This window comes from Copadichromis virginalis, linkage group LG16 (assembly GCF_057382275.1).
Source record: "Copadichromis virginalis isolate Kocher_CV1m ecotype Utaka linkage group LG16, C_Virginalis_male_GT1.1, whole genome shotgun sequence".
Taxonomy (NCBI): domain Eukaryota; kingdom Metazoa; phylum Chordata; class Actinopteri; order Cichliformes; family Cichlidae; genus Copadichromis; species Copadichromis virginalis.
In genome coordinates this window covers 24,929,742-24,948,514 of record NC_140633.1, presented here as the reverse complement: position 1 = coordinate 24,948,514, position 18,773 = coordinate 24,929,742, and the positions used below count along the sequence as shown (strand labels likewise).

The window sequence follows — 18,773 nt, the reverse complement described above, 5'->3', positions numbered from 1 at the left end:
ACTTTGTGAATAAGGAAATGAGTTTCACCTTTGGGTCTTCGGTGGCAGTGAGAGTGATTCATGAGGAAATCCAAGAGATTCATCGTCACAGGTTTCGATCAATCCACAAATTTTTTTTCCTTCTCAATTTAATACATCACAAACTATTACTAGAGGAGCCTCTACCTGGAGTATTGTCCTTGAGTGGTGCATGTTTTATGAAACCTGTGTAAGCGCTAAAACATGTAATGAGCATTTTCATCTCTCTGGTATTTTACAGTTGCACGTAGTAATGTGTTTCCAGGCTAAAGGTTTCACTGTCGGGTAGTTAATCTTTTCTGTATTATCCACTTAGTCATTCTTTCTCAGCTGAAACACATCCAGATAGTAAAAAGGAAGACAAATATGCACAGTTGTGGATCACATTCCTTGCTTTCCTATGCTGTTTGCTGGACAGTCTCTCGAGTCAAGCTGTGGATTTAATTGCCCATGTGTGGGGCCACTCCTGAGCCCAGCAGCAGATAGCCATTATGTCACCGCTTTGGCCGTGCTTTTGGTGGAAATGATTCTCATCCCAGCAGGCTATCATGGATGATAAGAGAAGCACTGACAGCTGTCAGAGAGGACACTGATGAGCTCGATGAATTAGGGGCACCTTGGTAAATGGTCTGTTTGTGCGACAGAAAAATCACACACTTGATGAGTTGTGACACCCTGTTGAAGCATGCATATGCTTGTTGCTTAATTTCTAAATTGAACCCAAGGTGTCCATGATGCTTTTTTAACTATTACCTGCTGTTTTGAGTGCGTATGACAGATGTATGATGATCATGGTGACCATGAATGAAGGTAATGGAGCATGTCAGAGGACAGAGCTGTAAAATCAACTGCAAAACTAATTATAGATACTCAAGACGAAGATGGTGTCTGATATTTAATATGCGGAAAGGTTAATTGCTTGAGCCAGTGCTCTCGTTGCCACACAGCCTCACAGTTTCCATGTAAAGTCAAACCAAAGTGTGTGTAAAATACTTTGTAAAGCTTAGAGGCGGCTGGCGAAGATGTCCAAGGTTGTGTTTATTCAGCGTTACCCCTGTCGATATTAGCTACGTATTAGATAGTACATGTATGTGTCTGAGTAAGACCAGGACAAGCAGAATAAAAGTAAGTGATGGCTTGTCAGAGGCAACAAAGGCTAACACAATCATTCAGCTGAAGGAAAGATATCCAGACTTGTGTGCTGTTTTGTATTATAGTGTGTGCAGCAGAACAGATGTCAACAGAAGTGGTGTCCCCTATTGCTTTCAGGACACCATATTTTGAAGCCTTGGTGTCAGCGCTTTTTTCTGCCACCATGCTGGTCGTCTAAATATGGCAAACACTGCCGTATTTAGACCAGAGGATGGAGTGCTAATTCAGCAGCTGATGCTAGCAAGCTCGATCAAGAAGCTGCATTCATAAGCTGCATGGGTGGAGCGCACAGAAACAGACACCTGCTAATAAAACAGGATATTAATACTAGTATTACTATCGCTATTTTACTCACCAAAAGTGCAGCATAAACCTGGTTATTTGCCAAATATTAATTTAAAAAAACAAACTTTGAAAGCCACCACAGATAGAGACGAGAGGTCCACATGAGGAACTGGAACTGTTGTGGTTGGCGGCAGCAATAAGTTGAACTCAATATTAGTTTTATTTTTTTTGTAAATGTTCAAGGGAGATGGAGGTTATTGTAGCTGTCATAGGGCAAGAGGTGGGGTACACTCTGGACAGGTTACCAGTATATCTATAAAAATGTGGACTAGGTAGAGTAAAACCCCAACAGCTAATTAATCAATATTCCCATTTTTTCCCATTTTAGCCTCAGCCTATCCAAGCATACATTTACCTGTGTGAACAAATCACTCTCTGTTGTGGTCCCTTTCACTGATTGCATGCTGCCATCTCCTCTGTAACCTCATGTATACAGATTAGTAGTTGGCATATGCCATGGACATAACAGCTCTCGTCCAGAGCCAGGGAGAAAAGTCAGAATTGCACACTTTGTTTATGGCCATGTTCACGAGTGTTATGGATCCCATCCCTGCTATATAGATTACTTCCTGGTTCCAGAGTTATCCGAGTTTCATATTGTAATTTTTTGTAGCGATTTCTCCATTAAAGCCACTCTTTAAGCTTTAGCCTTGTCTCAAGAGTCATGCATTTGAGTCATGCATTCAGCCTGTCTCACAGCTACTCTTGACAGATTTCCCGCAATGTCCTCGATCCATCTTGTCACGGTTCACTGCTTCTTTTTTCTCAGAGAATATAAGGACGGCAGAGTCCACCAAACAATCTTTGAGAAATTCTCCATTAAAGAATAACTTATTGTTTTTTGCAGTATTATGGGAAATTGCTGAATTCTGGTCTTCTAGCACAGGAGTGTATGGGGATTGACTCGTGTTTGCAGCCTGCCTCGAGTGGCCATTGAAGGAACTGCAGCTTTGGCACTTTAGCTTGGCTTCATTTTTCAGTCCTGAAGGTTGCTGGTGGATATAGAAATGTTAGCATGTATGTGCCCTGTGCTGCAACCAGTGGTTAGAAATTAGTGAGGTTCCTTATTCCTCAAACTGTGCCCCAGTAGAAAAGGCCATTCTTCTGTAGAGACTAGGTCCTAAAGCTGCAACACAATCAAACCCAGAAATTTTGAAAGCTATAAAGGATTTTATTTTGTACAGCTTCCCTCTTTTGCAGGAGCAACAGTGTCTATAAAAATATGAACGCAGAGTGTTGTTTGTATAAAACAATGAAATAAAACAAAATGTCAAAATACAGATTATTCCTTCCCCTGAAATTAAAATAGCACAAGGGAGAAAATTGCTTACTCAATGGCTCGCTGTGCCTCTGGTTCACCAATTAGGATTCCTCATGAGTTATGCATTGAGCTGACCTCCTAAACGCCAAAACAGAGGCCAACAATTCTCCAATTTTTCCTAAAGTCTTTTCAAAATAAAAGCCGTCTAGGTTGTCAGACTGTCCAAGTGATTTGTACAAATTTCTACTGTATTATTTAAAAGGTCCAGACTTTGGCTGCCTCGTAGCTTGTTATGACAATGATCTGTGCCTAAGGCTGTTTTTAGGCTTTGTTTTAAATGCTATTTTTTTTATTGCAATAACTGCTGATGAACATTTAACAGGTTATGGAGCTAAGACTGAGAGAAAACGCATCCATCCTTAGTTGCTTTCTTGGCTCAAAATCCCTCATCCACCAGCAAAAATGAAATATTTTTGTGGATGATCAGGGTTGGAAACCTGCCACATTTTCTGTCACAGATGAATGGCAGAAATAATGCTGAATTTTGAAACCGTGTACCCCACTGATGTTTTATCAAATCGCTCATTGTTACTGTAAAAAACCTGCCACATCGCCTTGATTTTTCTATATTGGCATTTTATGTAGGAAAAAAAGTCAGTGTAGTGAAGTAATTGTACACTTAATGTTCCAAATTTCCCATTATCTGACACTGACGATCCCTGACAGGAAATCACTGTCTGGTTGGATGACTTTCCAATCACGATTAAAGGCTTCTCATATCTCCACCTTTGATGCAGTTATCTTACCGTCTCTGTGTGCTGTCCTGGACTGGAGGCACTGGTGATGTAGCTACCAAGGACATGATAAATGTAGCTGTAGTTTCTCAGTGTTTATGCATGTATGCTCAAAGAAGTACTGGTGCTGTGGCGGCAGTGATGGATGAGCCAAAATGTTAAGTATGTGCTCCATTCGCTGACTAAGTCTTTATTTGGGGCCCTGGTACTCCTTCTCTGTTAAGCTTATATAAAGGCCACTGTGTCTCTGCTTAATGCAAGCTGGAGAATACAACAGCAGTGTGTAAGGTACTGAAACCTTAAGTGTGGCTTTAGTTGATTTGTGAAATTTAAAGGATGTCACTGCTTGTTTCAGATGCTGAAGAACGGTCAGGTTTTATAATGACGATGTTGACTGTAATCACACGTGCTGTTTGCAATGTCTGCATTGTGTGTCCAGGCTGGAGAATAGACTATGGAGAGGCTTGAAGTACTTCTTAAGTTTCTCCTTGAATATAAATTGTAATATTTTATGTCCTATGGTAAATACAGGACTTAAAAATTACACATATCTAGTATCATATTCAGACATTTTACTGACTTTATTTTTGTCTTGCTACAGCTGTCAGGGGTTGTTGACACCTCGATCCACAGTGACTCGAGCCTGACAGTACGAGCTCTGCCTGGTCCAAAATTTGAATAAGCCGTTCTTGTTTACAACATTAGCTGGCAGTACTCGCAAAAACTGAAGGAAAAAATGCGGCCTGAGTTCACTAAGCACAATGAGTGCTCTTGACAGTGTTATCAGCAGTGCGCTGCTATATTGACTACGTAACGTATAAGCAGTATGGTACGACGTCAAGGCGAGAACATGTCTTCGGGCTCATATTAGAGGTTGCATTGAGGCAGTCAGTTACTGGCTTTGATCTGCACTTTGGAAAGGATTGCCTGTCTGAATTCTTATCAAAGACTCGACTAACTTAGTGCTGTAGAAAATGACAGATTTTGTGCCCTAACACCCCCCTTGCCCTTGTATCTTTAAAAAAAGATATTAAACATATGCCGTGTTTTTCATAAACTAAACTGTTTTCATTTTTAATTCAAACTGTGTTTTTCCCTCTTTGCTCTGCTTGTCTGGCAGCTTTCTAGAGCAGCATGTGCGATCTAATTAACACAGTCAGTAAATGCATTGACCAGGTGTGTCACTGTTTGCCTGACAGTGACAGAAAGCTCGGCCTCCGGCTGTCAGGCTGACGGCTCCTGGTGAAGATGACTGTACTCAGGCTCTTTCCAGCCTTGGCTCCTCATACAGACCTGCTTCCTGTCATCGTGCGCACTTGAAAAGTGTTAGGCTCATTATGGATGGCCTCCGTAAATGCTGCTGACAGAGGTATAACTAGCTCCCATAATTTTGGCTCCCAATGGCAGATGCTTCCTGCCAGACAGTGGAGGAGCAGTTATCATTTGTCACTTTTTCTCTGGCTGCCACAGACCTGGACCCCGATCAGCTTGTCCTCGGACCATCAGACTCTCAGAGGAGTCTGATGGTCGCACTCTAACTGTCAGCCGTCATTTGTCAAATGATTCAGGAGACATGCTGACAATCTTGGTCATTTACAGCAATAATCATTTAATGCGAATTTCCTTTAATATCTCCTTAGCTTTTGTTTTTTTTTTAAATGTTGTTTTGATTTGTGTTTCAGAAATCCCTCACCCACATTACGACATCCTGAAGAGTGGAGCAGGAGTTTCAGCCATTTCATCAGCCAGTAAGTCTCCTCTGACTTCAGCCTGTCAGCCTTTGTCATCTTACAGTCAAGATTTTGTAGAAAAGTGGACGTTTTCACAGAAACGGCTGTGAAGAAAGAAACATTTAATATTTGGGCCTCCTGCGGGAAATTACAGATTTTGCTGATTTATGGTGACAAGAAACAAATAGAAGCATTACAGGAATTGATTTGGGAAAAAAAAGGTGCTGTGGACAGAAGCTCAGACTTCTATCCACAGCACAAACGGTATTAAGGAGAAAAAAGGAGCAGCATTTCAAGAACAGAACATTTTTACTGTTATCTGCTATGTCATAAAAGTGAAACTGAGACAATATCTGCTCTCACAGCAGGATTATGATCCACAGTGGGCTTCAGCTTTGAAATACAAGCTGTAGCTTATGAATTAACCTTTTAAATGCCACTGAAGATCTTTGAGGTGACCTTAAAGATGCTGTGAGTGCCAAGGCAACCTAAAAATACTGTATCTCAGAACTATGGGTGATCTACATTATGTCGTATTAGTGCCATTGATACTATAACAAATACTGAGCTCAGAGGATAATCATTCTGAGAATTTCTCAGCTTGGGTGCTGGTAAAGCTCAGTGGGTTCAGTAGGCAGACTGTTTGCTGTGAGGCTGCTGCAGAGGATATGGTTAGAATCCACTGCGTGGCCTTATACTGTGTTGTCTGTTGTCTCTCCCAGCTTTTCAGTCTTCTCTCCACTGTCCTATCTCAAAAAAAGGTCTGAGATTAAAGCCATAGATTTACAAGAAGAACTTGACATACACCAAAAGTCTGTAAAATTGTATAGATTTACATTTACTGGATAAAGTAATACTACCTTTCAAAATATGTTCATGAAGAATGTTAAACATTAAATGTTCCTGGAAAAATAATAATACTAATTTTAAATATAATACTTTCATTACATTGCCTCAAATAAAAGAGGAAACTTCAAATAAGAAAAGGTCAAATGTACAAAGCAATAAAAACTGTGGATAATTAATTGAATAATTATTAATTCATTAGTTATTAGTTTTCACATATTGAGATCCCTTCCCAGACGCCTTAAGACCCACTCACATCCTGGGCCATCTGACCTCAGGAATTTGCATGATAAGGTGGGGCCAGGTTTCACAATGAACACACCCGAAACTCTGGCTGATTGGGACCCACGCCCAGTTTCCCACCTTGACTCAGGCGATTAGAGGATCATCAGGGGGTCCTTTTGTCCCTCTGTGGGGGGTCACTCCCACTAGGTTTATATCTGGGACTCTCCACCATTTGACCTTAGAACTGAAGAAGCTTCTCGGATGAGAGGTGAAACGTCTTCAAGCAACTTAAAGAAGTCCAGACGCTTTCACAGACATATCACCAGTCGTCTGTTCATGCACAGAGTATACTGAAAGAAGAGCTGGGCTTGTTTTTGTCATAATTATGTGATACACCCAGTGAGTGCTGGTCAGCTGGACCTTCAGATAATTTTATGATGAGAGCTGTTTTCTACAGACAGATAACAAAAAAACAGAATTAATTGAAGAGGTCACTAAAACATTTAATTTAGACGTGACTCTCGTAAATCTGTTTTCGTTTTGTTTTTGTTTGCTTTTATTATTTTTAGTGCTTTATTAATGTCGTTCTGAAGCGTGTTGATGTGTGTTTTTAATGGAGTCCCCTAAATGATCAGCTGCCCTTACCCTAATGGGAATCCAAATAAACAAATAAAAAATACCATGTCAGTGCCTCCACACATAAGACAAATAATAAGACAAATCTTTTTTCTTTTCTTTTCTTTTTTGCATTACTATTTTAGTAGTGCAATGAGTGTGTGAAACTGTAAAACATATGGAGACAGATCTGTACATCAGGGGGGAATGTGCATGTAAATATAGAGGGAACTGAAATTGATATTTTATTGCCCGATTCTATCAACCTCTCTTTCTATTCATTGACTTTCTTTTGTATAAATCTGCCACAGAGGAACAAACTAATTCACCTGAGTTATCAGTGCTATCTGAGGGCCAGATAACTTATCATTTCCTACACTGTGCAAAGCTAATAATGTAGTGGAGGCCTAGAAAATACAACCCTAATATCTACTGCAGAGAGGCGTGCAGGCCTTAACTGTAATGAGAAAATAAATTCAATTTGTTTGGAGGGTTATTTGTGTAGGGATGGTTTCTGATTGCATTGGTGGAAAAAAGAGTAAAAACAAGCAGACGTCATCTGCCTCAAAGGCCTGTTGGATTTTTTTTTATGTCACTTCAGTTTTTGATTGGTCAGGAGGCATATTTCTCCTTAAATCAGCACAGATATTACTTTTTTACAATGTCATTGTCCTGGTTTTTATTGGCTACTCTTTGGATTGCAGCTCTGTAATCTGGGTTAATGGATTGTGTGATATCATATCAAAGTTAATCTCCTCAAACAAAGCCCACCAGAGTTCAATGTGAGGAGGCTGGACAATGTTATCAAGCTTTGCAGGCTTTTTGTGAACCCTCTGACAGTCCTGTCAGGCTTGTTGTGTATATGTGTGTGTATGGAAGGAGGAAACTGAGGCGGAGGGTGGGGGGGATAATAAATCCATCACCGGTGTCTGCACTTGTGCAGCCAAAGAACTGACTCCTATGACAAAGTGGCCTGCCTTTCAGTCTCCCAGCAGCACAGCCTTGCTAATAGCAGCAACCTCCACTTAATGTTCTGACGCTAATGAATTCATGGAATTAACTTTCTGAGCCTAAACTGATAAAAGAAACAGAATTTCAGTGTCGATTAGGTGTTAGAAGCTAGATCAGTGTTTTTACTCCTATCTTTCCTCTGAGTACAATTGTTGGTGTTCAGAATCTTTTAAGTCTTTGGCTGTAAACGAACAGCACGAATCTGGATGTCTGGTAGATGTATCGTGGCACTCGGGTAGTGATTTCCAGTCTAGCAATATATCAAAACTGTCAGAGGGTGAAGCCAAATGTGTTCTGCGGGTGTTTCAGTGTGTGTGTGTGGCGCAGAAGAGTCAATATTAGAAGAGCCTTCGTATCAGCAAACTGACATCAGTGGCTGAAGGGTTGCTGCAGGCAGGCCTGTATCACAAAGTGACATCACTTGCTGGCAAACACTGCAGATCACAGATAGGACCTGCCGCTGTGCCGCAGCAGGGCTTGTTTGGACTCGGGGCCATGGTGATAGTGACCATGTGGTCCTCGGAGAAGGATCGATTAGTGACCCACGCTTAAAAACACTTGCAAGCGGCACCGCACTGGTATGAGTATCACTCACAGTTGATCCAGACAAATCAGCTCCCCGCAATGTTCAGGTGACTGCACTTAACTGTTGAATTCACTCTGATTTATAGACTGATGAAGGACAGTTTGTCTGTCTGAGGGTTTTAGAGGTAACTGTGTGATATTTTGTTGTTTTAAGGTGTCTGATAAAGGATTTTGAGGCACGTCCATCTGTGACCCACCTTCTGGAGCACCCCTTCATCAAGCAGGCCCATGGCAAGGACATAGCTCTCCGTCAGCAGTTAGCAGCTCTCATCCAAGAGCAGCAACAAATAGGCTGCAAAACCAAATCCAAGTAAGTATCCCAAATCTTATGTTTTGTTTTGTTTTAAATTTCCCTGTTATGAAATAGTAAAGATGCAAACTGTATTAGTTCATTTGGATGTTGAAGATCTCTATTTCACTGATAGGCATGGATTGGGTGCTGATATTTTTTCTGTCCAGTAGGGGGCAGGGTCTCATCTTCTTACACTCCAGCACAGAAATGAAGATGAAACAGAGTAATGGAAATTACAGTATGTGATTAAAGAGAAGTAAGGGCAGTATGACTAATTCAGAAGGAGTTATTGTGCTGAGTAACCTTAGATTAATAAATCCCAATTAGTCCAGTGGATGTACTTAGTACACATCACTTCTCCAACCAATTAACCCAATGATGGAATAATTAAATATAGATTTGCACCCAGAAATAGGTGACATGGCAGCATTACAGCCTGTTCACTTTTAATGAGCTAATTAGTTATTTCCTTCATTAATTAAAATAGCAACTACCTTACAACCTCCTTATGTGTGTAAAAAATGAACGCAGCCATATGAAAAGGCACATGTTGAAAGTTAAATCTTCACCCTGACACTCACATGGCAGCAAGCGACAGAGCAGAAAGTCTCCTGTTTACTGGAGAAATACTGACTTTGGCATTGCTTAATCTTCATTATAAAGGAGTTTGCTGAACCTGCCCTTGACTGAGAGTCTTGATGTTGTGCCAACTCTGTTTACTCCCGGGAGTGTGCAGAGTCTGTGCCTGAGCCTGATCCCGAATTCCTGTCCACAGTGAAAGTGGATAATGGGATTAGGAGCTTGTAGGGCGAGAACTGGGCTCGCCTGGTTTAGTCTCTCATGCCACAGATCAGCAAACAATGACTCCAGATAAGAATAAAGACATAGAGAACTTAAAAGTAGCTGCCGTAGGTGGAATAGTGTGATTTACTTCAAAGCAGGAGCGAGTGAGACGCTAGAGGTCTCAAGTCTTTCTCTAAGGGACATGATGACGGGGATTGACTTTATAGGGACCACATACTGAGCATATTTCTGTGCTGTTGCATTTACACTATATTCAGAATAGAGAATTAATTCAAAAAGTAGATGAGGAAAAAGCTCCTAACCTGAAGCTTGAATTTATATTTCGAGCTAGTCTTATGATTGTATATTTATTATAATGGAATATGGATGCATGTTACAAATGTGACAAAAGAAAAGAAAAAAACTATTGTTTGTGCTTTTGTTGAAGCCCCAAACCACCAAGCATTAAAATTAGGTTGCACAATGCAACCTAACTAGTCCACGTTTAGAGATTACTTGTTACTGTTACTTAACCCTGTTTTATCATAAGCTCTTCAGGCTTACGAGTCAAAGAAGTGAAATTAAATATGGCCCACTTATCTGACCTGACACTTGATTAAATGCTTATTAATATTGTTTGAAAACTGGGACGGCTTTCAGCTGCATGTTAAAAAAAATAGCATAGACAAGTCAAAATGTCATGATACTAATACTGGGCTGGTTAGGTTAAGATATGTTATGGCTATCTCAGTATTACTATATGATTTCGCTGAGTACATTCGGCAATATTATTATTGTGGTTTCTAAAAAAAATGAAAGAAAAAATCTGTCAAGTTCATTTTTAATTGTATTTGCTTTTTTCTTCTTGTTTGGAACGTTAATAACTCTGGAAACAAAAGTGGTGAAAGAAATGTTAACGCTATCCAAAATGCAATATTGCTCCCTGTGTTGTAGTACCAACCACAAAGCTACTGGTTATTTATAGAAGTGCATGCTGCAGTATTGTTTAGTCTGTCGTGCTGCTAATAAACTGATGTACTTAATCACACTTACAAAAGCAAAAATAAAAAAACCAAAGTAAATAAAAACTAGGGGTGTTAGATGTTGTTTAGATATAAATGCACTGCTTCCCCTTTCAGCCACACACTTTCCACCCCATTCAAGTATATATAATGAAAAATTGGTATGAAAGATTTTGTTCAATCAAATATAAAAATCACAAGGTCAAAGAGGATTTCACAATTACCTATACGTGTAAATAACATGCTGGAATTATATTCCAGCTAGACTCATTCTAGTAGCTTTAAATGCCTTTGCCTTAAAGTACAAATATACAAATATTTTTCTGATATTAAAATCTTGATATGGTCTACAAATACAGAAACCTTGATTTCACAAGGTAATGTGACAGTTAGTGTAATTTATTATATGGAAATGCAAATACAATTTGGAGATGCATAACAAAATGAGTGTATTGGTATTTACTAAAGTAGATGTTACTGTTGTGAAATTAAAACATTACAGAGCTTAAGTGTCTTATAGGAAGATAAGGAAATGGGTCACTCTAGCCCAATGGTGTGTGGTTGCTGTGCAACATGATGTCATAATAGAACCTTCAGTGATTTGGTGTATTATAAAAAGGTTATCATAGGAGGCTGGACAATGAATATTTATATTATTAGCACAATATAAATATTTGATTGCTGAAAAAAACCCCTAAATAACCCCCTAAATTTAAGAAAGATTGTAAGTTTGATTTTTTTATGCTGTCTTAAGCAACTATTTTTGGCAGTTATTCTCAGATTTGTGACACTTTATTGACTTTTTAGACTGTAGATGGCCTTTGACTGGATGTTGCTACAATTGGCTCCCAGCAAGATTTTCACACTAAAGTCTTAATTGGAACAAAGTGGGTTAAGCTCAGCAAAGGGCTAGATTGACTAGCTAGTACTGGTAGTTACTCACTTGTAAAAGGCTTTGTATGCAGACTTAACTATTGGAGTCTGGATTCATGGTAGTATATGGGATTTTTGACTCCACTAAACCATATTACACTGATAAAAATGGTCTAAATTTTATGGCTTTTAGGTTTGGCTGATGTCAGTCTCTTCTCTGTGGAATTGACTACATTCATGTTGTCCTAAGCGACTATTATTGGTAGTCATGCTAAGATTTGTGATGCATTACATGTTATAGAAATGTCAAAATGTCCACTCTGTGTTGTGCATATACACATACAGCACACAAAGCAGTAGGCACTCACAAGCACCGCTCTGTTTTACTCTCTTTCTCACACTCTGTGGTTTCCCCTGAGGTTTTCGTGGAGCCAGCTGGAGGTTAGTTGACCTCTGTCCACAGGGGCTCTTTGGAGAGTGATAGGTCAAAACATGAATAAAGTGCAACCACATCCTGTGATAATAGGAGTTTTGTCCCCTGGGAAAGCTTAAAGGGCCTCGTGAAAAACATGGAAGTGACTGGGTATTACATTCAGCCAGTCACACTACTGTTTCTCATTTAGTGGTCACTTTACAGGCTTAAAAGGCATCTCGTGTCCTTGACTTCATACAGGCACGTCCGGATCAATACTCGTAAAACCCTCATAATAGAGAGCTGTCCTGATGATGATCTGGTGAACCTGGAGTTCTTAGACGAGGTAGGATTTTATGTGTTTATCTCGTCATGCATTGATGAGCCCAAGCTGAAAAGTTGTTGATTTTAGGCTGTGTGTGTGTGTTTTCTTTTCTGCAGGAGACAATCATCAGCCATCTCCACAAGAGGTATGATGAGCTGCAGGTGTACACTTACGTCGGTGACATCCTCATCGCTCTCAATCCTTTCCAGAATCTCAGCATCTACTCTCCTCAGGTCGGTAACACATCAGTCACAAATAGTTTTTGTGTTTTTTTTACAAACACAGTGGAAATGATGAATGGATGCCAGTCATGATGCAGGTTCTGCTTTAGTGGATACTCTATTTGTAGGGCTAGTTATTGTTATTATTATTATTTTGTTTTTATTCACAGTAACAGCAACTATTATGGCAATTGTCATATTAGTTAGTGCAACAATCTGGCCCCCAAATTTTCTGCTCAGTCAGTTTAAATCAACTATTTTTAATCTTTTAAATTACTCTAAACATCTCTAATGCATAGTCAGCAACTTTGCATGCATTTTTCCTCAAATTTTCTCTTCACTGGATATCCGATATTGATATTATGTGACGCTGCAGAGTTTTGTCTTCTCCAAGCTGTTGGTTGTTAATTTCTTCAAAGCCGTAATAAAAATAAAAGTCTTCATGAATACTTTTATGCCCCTTTTAGTTCTCTAAGCTGTACCATGGCGTAAAGCGAGCTGACAACCCTCCACACATCTTTGCTACTGCAGATGCAGCTTACCAAGGCATGGTGACATTCTGCAAAGACCAGGTATCTTCCAGAAAAGTGACTGAATAGGTTGAAGCATTGTACCGTGCAATCCTAAAACTGATAGAATAATAATGAAAATTATTTTGTATAAAGCACTGTAGGTTTTACAAATGCTTTCGAGCAATTTCTTTTAATTACAATCAGTTATTTTTTAATGTCGATTTGGAAACTTTTGGACAAAAGCAAAGGAGCAAGGAAATGTTAGTAAATAACATATGAAAAAATTATGGTATATGATGTCAGTGTTCCCGCTTGATGAACTGTTATCTCGTTTGTTTAGTGTATCATCATTAGTGGAGAAAGCGGTGCTGGGAAAACAGAAAGTGCTCATTTAATTGTTCAGCATCTTACTTTCCTGGGAAAGGTACTGCATAGTAGCTCTTTGGTCACTATTTTTCATCATCATTTCTAACTTGTTAATACCAGACTTAACTACTTGATATAACTACTTCATAAACTATCTTAAAAATCTACCAGAGTTCATGAAATAATTATTTTGTTGCTCTCAGGCAAACAATCGGACACTCCGTGAGAAGATTTTGCAGGTTAACCCTCTCGTCGAGGCCTTTGGAAACGCTTGCACGGCAATCAATGACAACTCCAGTCGCTTCGGCAAGTACTTGGAGATGAAGTTCACGCCGACAGGAGCGGTTATTGGGGCCAAGATATCTGAATACCTGCTGGAGAAGTCGAGGGTCATCAAACAGGCGCCGTAAGCAGCTGCCCTTGCTTTTTTCCTTCCTGCGGTTGGATTTGAGTAATTCATCTAACTTCTGCTTGTTTTTCCTTCAGAGGGGAGGAAAATTTCCACATATTCTATTACATATATGCCGGCCTTTACCACCAAGACGAGCTGAAGACTTACAGGCTGCCAGATGGGACACCTCCCAGGTTTGTGATGCAAATAATCCCATCATTCGCTCCTCACAATGTGGAAACTAATTTGACTGTCATAACATGAATCTGCAGGTACATTGACAGTCAGCACTGCAAAGTGATGCAAGACATTGTGTCAAGGAAACAATATAAAGAGCAGTTTGATGCCATTCAGGAGTGCTTCCGAAATATCGGCTTTACAGAAGAGGTACTAAACACTCAAGCAATCACATATGCAATGTTTGGGCACAGATCTATTGAGAGCTGTAATATATAAAATACGTAATATGTAACAATTTTCTTTTGATATCTTGTTTTTAGGAGGTCGACTCTGCTTACAAAATTCTCTCAGCAATTTTGAATACTGGGAATATTGAATTTGCCTCCATCACATCCCAGCATCAGACCGATATTAGTGAAGTGCCTAACTCAGAGGCCTTAGAGAACGGTGAGATGTTAGGCAATGTGTGTTGTAAGCATTGACTGTAAATAAAAAATGGTCATCGGTGACTCCCATAAACTTGTACGACCTGAAGTGTTTTAGGAAGTTAATCACTGGCTGCAAAAAAACAGGATTGTACATCTTTAGCTGCTTTAAAAACAAGAACTTGTAGGGTGTAGTGTGATTTTGAATGTATCTTGGATATTCTCTAAACCACACATGGTCAAAAGTATGCATATAGGCTCAGACATATACATTACCTCTCACTAATATTTGGGTAAATGCCCCTTAGCAAGCTGCACCATGATCAGCAAGCTTGGATATTTGACCAATCTTGTTGGGAGAATTGGTAGAGCTCAGCTGGCTTTTAAATAAAGTCCACAAATTTTTATCCATCTCCAAAACAGTTTAGATGTGTGTTTGGGATCATTGAGCTGTTGATTTGAGGTGATGTTGTAGAATTTGAGAAAAGGGAATCTTTCCACCTTCCACTTTAAATATCTGCAGTATAACCATGTTATAGTTTGTTATTATAGTATTGTGATAAGATGCAGTAATCTCTTCACTGTGAAACTGATTGACTGTCTCGCCTTTTTCTCAGCTGCGTCTCTCCTCAGCATTGGACCCGAGGAGCTCCAGGAAGCACTTACCTCTCAGTGTGTGGTCACGAGGGGCGAAACCATCATCCGCTCCAACACCGTGGACAAAGCCGCCGATGTCCGAGACGCCATGTCCAAGGCGTTGTACGGACGCCTGTTCAGCTGGATAGTGAATCGCATCAACTCACTCCTGCAGCCTGACATGAATGTCTGGTCAGTGCGTGCTAGTGATGAACAATTTGTTTGCATGCCCACTGTTTTTGTCTTTTCTGTAATTTCTTGGGGTGTAATTTCTCACTCAGTTTCTGCAAAGCTCTGATGACCTTTCTGGAAGTCTGCAGAGGTAGATGCAAACATGAAGAGGGGAATATCAATGGGAAAGCACAAGACAAGCAAAAGGAGAGCAAAAAAGAAAAAAGTTTTAATAAATTTTTGATACAGAGTTGCGTGCAGAGAAAATAATGTTCAGATGATTAAAAAGACTTCAGAGAGACTGCAAAGAGGCTTTTCATTGATCCAAAAGAATTCCTTCATAAATATGAGCATTGACTGTCAAGGAGTCGTCTCTCAGAGATGAAGCCAGAGTTCCCGTCTGCATTCCAGTCATCTTAGCCGTTTCCTTATTGCCATTAATAACCTGGTAGCACTGGTTAAAGGTGACCTCTACATACTGTGGGTAATGACTGATCATGAAAGTAGCAGCTCCAAGCACTGAATATAAAATACAGGATCATAAATATCTATGCTGTGTTGCAGAAGTGAGTATTGTTAGTGCAGACATTGAAAATAACTGGAGGTTAAATCAATAGAGACTGAAATAAAAGCCATTTAAGAAGATCTGACTTTTTCAAAGACGGTGTTTATGATTTCTCGTCAGACTAGGCCATCCAGACCAGACTCCGTATTTGGGTGGAACTTGGATTATCATTAAAGTTTTATCAATTAATATGGCTGCTGGGGATTTGCTTGTTCCATCGCATAGAAGAATAAGTTTGTTTGTCCCCCTTTTTTTCCTTTGAAGTGCCGTAGAGAGCGGCATGAATGTGGGAATCCTGGACATCTTTGGATTTGAAAACTTCAAGAAGAACTCGTTTGAGCAATTGTGCATCAACATCGCAAACGAGCAGATTCAGTTTTATTTCAACCAGCACATATTTGCTCTCGAACAGGTGAGTTCTTCATGCATAAATAGGTTTTAAATGATCCGCTCTAATGCACAAAGTAGAAGATACCACTGTAATGTGTTTGGGGTGAAAGAATAACACAAAATATGCAGAGAACATTCCATTTAAAACACTATTATGGAAATTAGTCACTTAAATAAATTTGGTGTTTACACAGTTACCAATTCAGAAAAGCTCTCAACATTAATTTTTCCTACAAGTCACCCCAAATTACTCTCTTAATTGATTTAATGAAGCTGTTTACCCTGAAGTGCGAAAAGCCTTTTTTCCTCGATGGAAATGAATTGACATCAATCAGAAACCCTTTTGTTTGAAGTAACTTTGCAACAGTCTTTTTTAAAGAGAACTCAAGAAAAGTGGCTCGGTTTAGTGATGTGGCACATTTTCTCATTAGATAGCTCAGTGTGCATTTCTTTAGAAAAATACAAACTATTATTTATTGAGGCCAAACTCCGCACGGCATATGGACTAATAATAGCCTCTGCACTTTCATTTACATTCACATTTTTAGCTCTCTCCAGGACCAGAAGTGTTATTGGAAGCTACATTTTCCCCGTTCAGATTAATTATAGCAGTGATCTCTGAAAAAAAGGCCTTTAGCTTGTGGAAAACATCCTCCCCTGATGTAGGGCTAATGCTCGGTGGAAAGGGGATCTTTATTTTGTGTGTGGATGTCTTCAGTCTTGCTGTACACAGAAACTGATTATTCTGACTTAATGATTTAAACATGAGGATGGTTTAGATCCATTGGTTCCACTTTATTAGTAAAATATATATTTAAAACAACTTTTTGATCTGAAATTAAATAGATGCAATAATGTGATTTGACTCTGGGTTATTTGCACATTGAAATAAATTATGAATAAGTAAGTGGCTCTATTTGTTGGTTTGGAGCTGTTCTGTTTTATGCATTCAGTAAAAGACTATTACGCTGTAAATTTCAGCCGTAGACACACACAGCTGGCTGCAAGTGTGTGGTTTGCTTGATTAGAAACTCTTTTTTTTTTTTTTTAAACCACACATGCACATTGCATATTTAGCCTAGATTGTTTAATTGGGTCATTTAGGGAAACCATAACTAGATTATTATTCTGCATTCACTGGTTCTAATTAGATGGAATACCAGAGCGAGGAAGTTGATGCCAGCCTGGTGGAGTATGAGGACAATAGGCCCATTCTGGACATGTTTCTGCAGAAGCCCATGGGTCTGCTGTCCCTGCTGGATGAAGAGAGCCGCTTCCCTCAGGCCACCGACCAGACCCTAGTGGGTAAGATTGGAACTACAGTCGCAAACATGCTGAGATGTAGCACATAAAATAACTCAGTTACATAAGAGTTCACAGATCAATGCATAATGAGCCTTCACGTGCTGTAATTTTCTTCTACATGTCTTCTTTACAGATAAGTTTGAGGACAATTTGCGCTGCAAATATTTTTGGATACCAAAACGAGTGGAGCTTTGTTTTGGAATTCAGCACTATGCCGGACAGGTATCAGATACTTCATTGGATGTGTTTAACTAACAATCTACTGCCTTGATGATGATGGGTGTGAGCATGTAAACCAGTGTTCAGGCCTTTGAAATGCTTGGTAAAACCTTCTATTCTGATTATGCCTTTACTTTGAGTATTTCATAAACATCTGCATACTTTATGGAAGGATTTTTCTCTACATCTGTTTTGGGCTCTGATTAGGTTTGTTGTGACTTAAAAAAAATTATTACATCCCATATAGAGAAAAATAGGAAACAAAATCCTATAAGTCTGTGAAATTTTACTAAAAAGTCTATCTTAGTTGATCCTTCACATTTTCTCATAATGTTAACTTTTTTCATACTTATTTCTTATAAATATCTTATATGAAGAAAATGTGAAAAGAGACACTTTTTTGAGTGGATTATAATATGAGACATGCGAACATATGAAGAGTGGCACAGTGCAGCAGTGGTTAGGACTGGAGCCTCATAGCAACCAGGTCCTGGGTTCAAATCTACCACCCAGCTGGGTCTACCCTCTTTCCCTGCACCTGCATAGATTCTCTCTGGGTACCCGAGCTCCCATACTACAAAGATCTGCCTGTGTAGGTAACTGGTGATTCTAATTTGGCCAAAGGGGTGAATGTGAATGGTTGTCTGTTTCTCTGTGTTATCCCTGTGACAGATTAGAAACCCTGCCTGTCAACTCATGACAGCTAGGATAGGCCTCAGCCCTTTTTCCCTGTTTCCCTTCTTTAAGAATGGCTTCTTGACAGCCATCCTTCGCTGGGAAACCATTTTTGACGAGGGTTCAGCAAACAGTAGATTTCTTCCTATTTCTTAAGGCCATGACTTTCAGATACTGTTCATCTGCTAGACATTTTTTAGTGCTGCTACTTCTTCCTTTGTCCTTTAGTTGTTCAGTTTCCTCAGATTTTTTAATGACATACTGCACACCATGCCGAGATATGCCAAGCTTTCAGCTAATAGCTCTTTGGGAATCACCAAGCTGTGTGAACTGTGTTATTGGAATTTTTCATAAATCCAGGACTGGATAGCGGCACAGCAAACTTATCGCATGTCACTGAGGAAAAACGCAGGTGTTTCTAAAAACAT

At 39.5% G+C, this 18,773-nt stretch overlaps 1 protein-coding gene across 1 annotated transcript in view; it reads left to right on the top strand.

The window, feature by feature from the left end:
- myo3b (myosin IIIB) overlaps window positions 1–18,773 on the top strand; it is a gene marked incomplete at its 5' end in the record, with an annotated part of 65,874 nt that overhangs the window by 8,517 nt on the left and 38,584 nt on the right. The window contains 14 exons of the mRNA XM_085435095.1: window positions 5,253–5,318; window positions 8,737–8,892; window positions 12,226–12,310; window positions 12,406–12,522; window positions 12,978–13,082; window positions 13,363–13,446; window positions 13,592–13,794; window positions 13,875–13,973; window positions 14,052–14,166; window positions 14,280–14,406; window positions 15,002–15,212; window positions 16,021–16,168; window positions 17,298–17,451; window positions 17,585–17,673. Coding sequence (XP_085291221.1) covers window positions 5,253–5,318; window positions 8,737–8,892; window positions 12,226–12,310; window positions 12,406–12,522; window positions 12,978–13,082; window positions 13,363–13,446; window positions 13,592–13,794; window positions 13,875–13,973; window positions 14,052–14,166; window positions 14,280–14,406; window positions 15,002–15,212; window positions 16,021–16,168; window positions 17,298–17,451; window positions 17,585–17,673 — 1,759 coding nt within the window. The remainder of the gene's footprint in view (window positions 1–5,252; window positions 5,319–8,736; window positions 8,893–12,225; window positions 12,311–12,405; window positions 12,523–12,977; window positions 13,083–13,362; window positions 13,447–13,591; window positions 13,795–13,874; window positions 13,974–14,051; window positions 14,167–14,279; window positions 14,407–15,001; window positions 15,213–16,020; window positions 16,169–17,297; window positions 17,452–17,584; window positions 17,674–18,773) is intronic.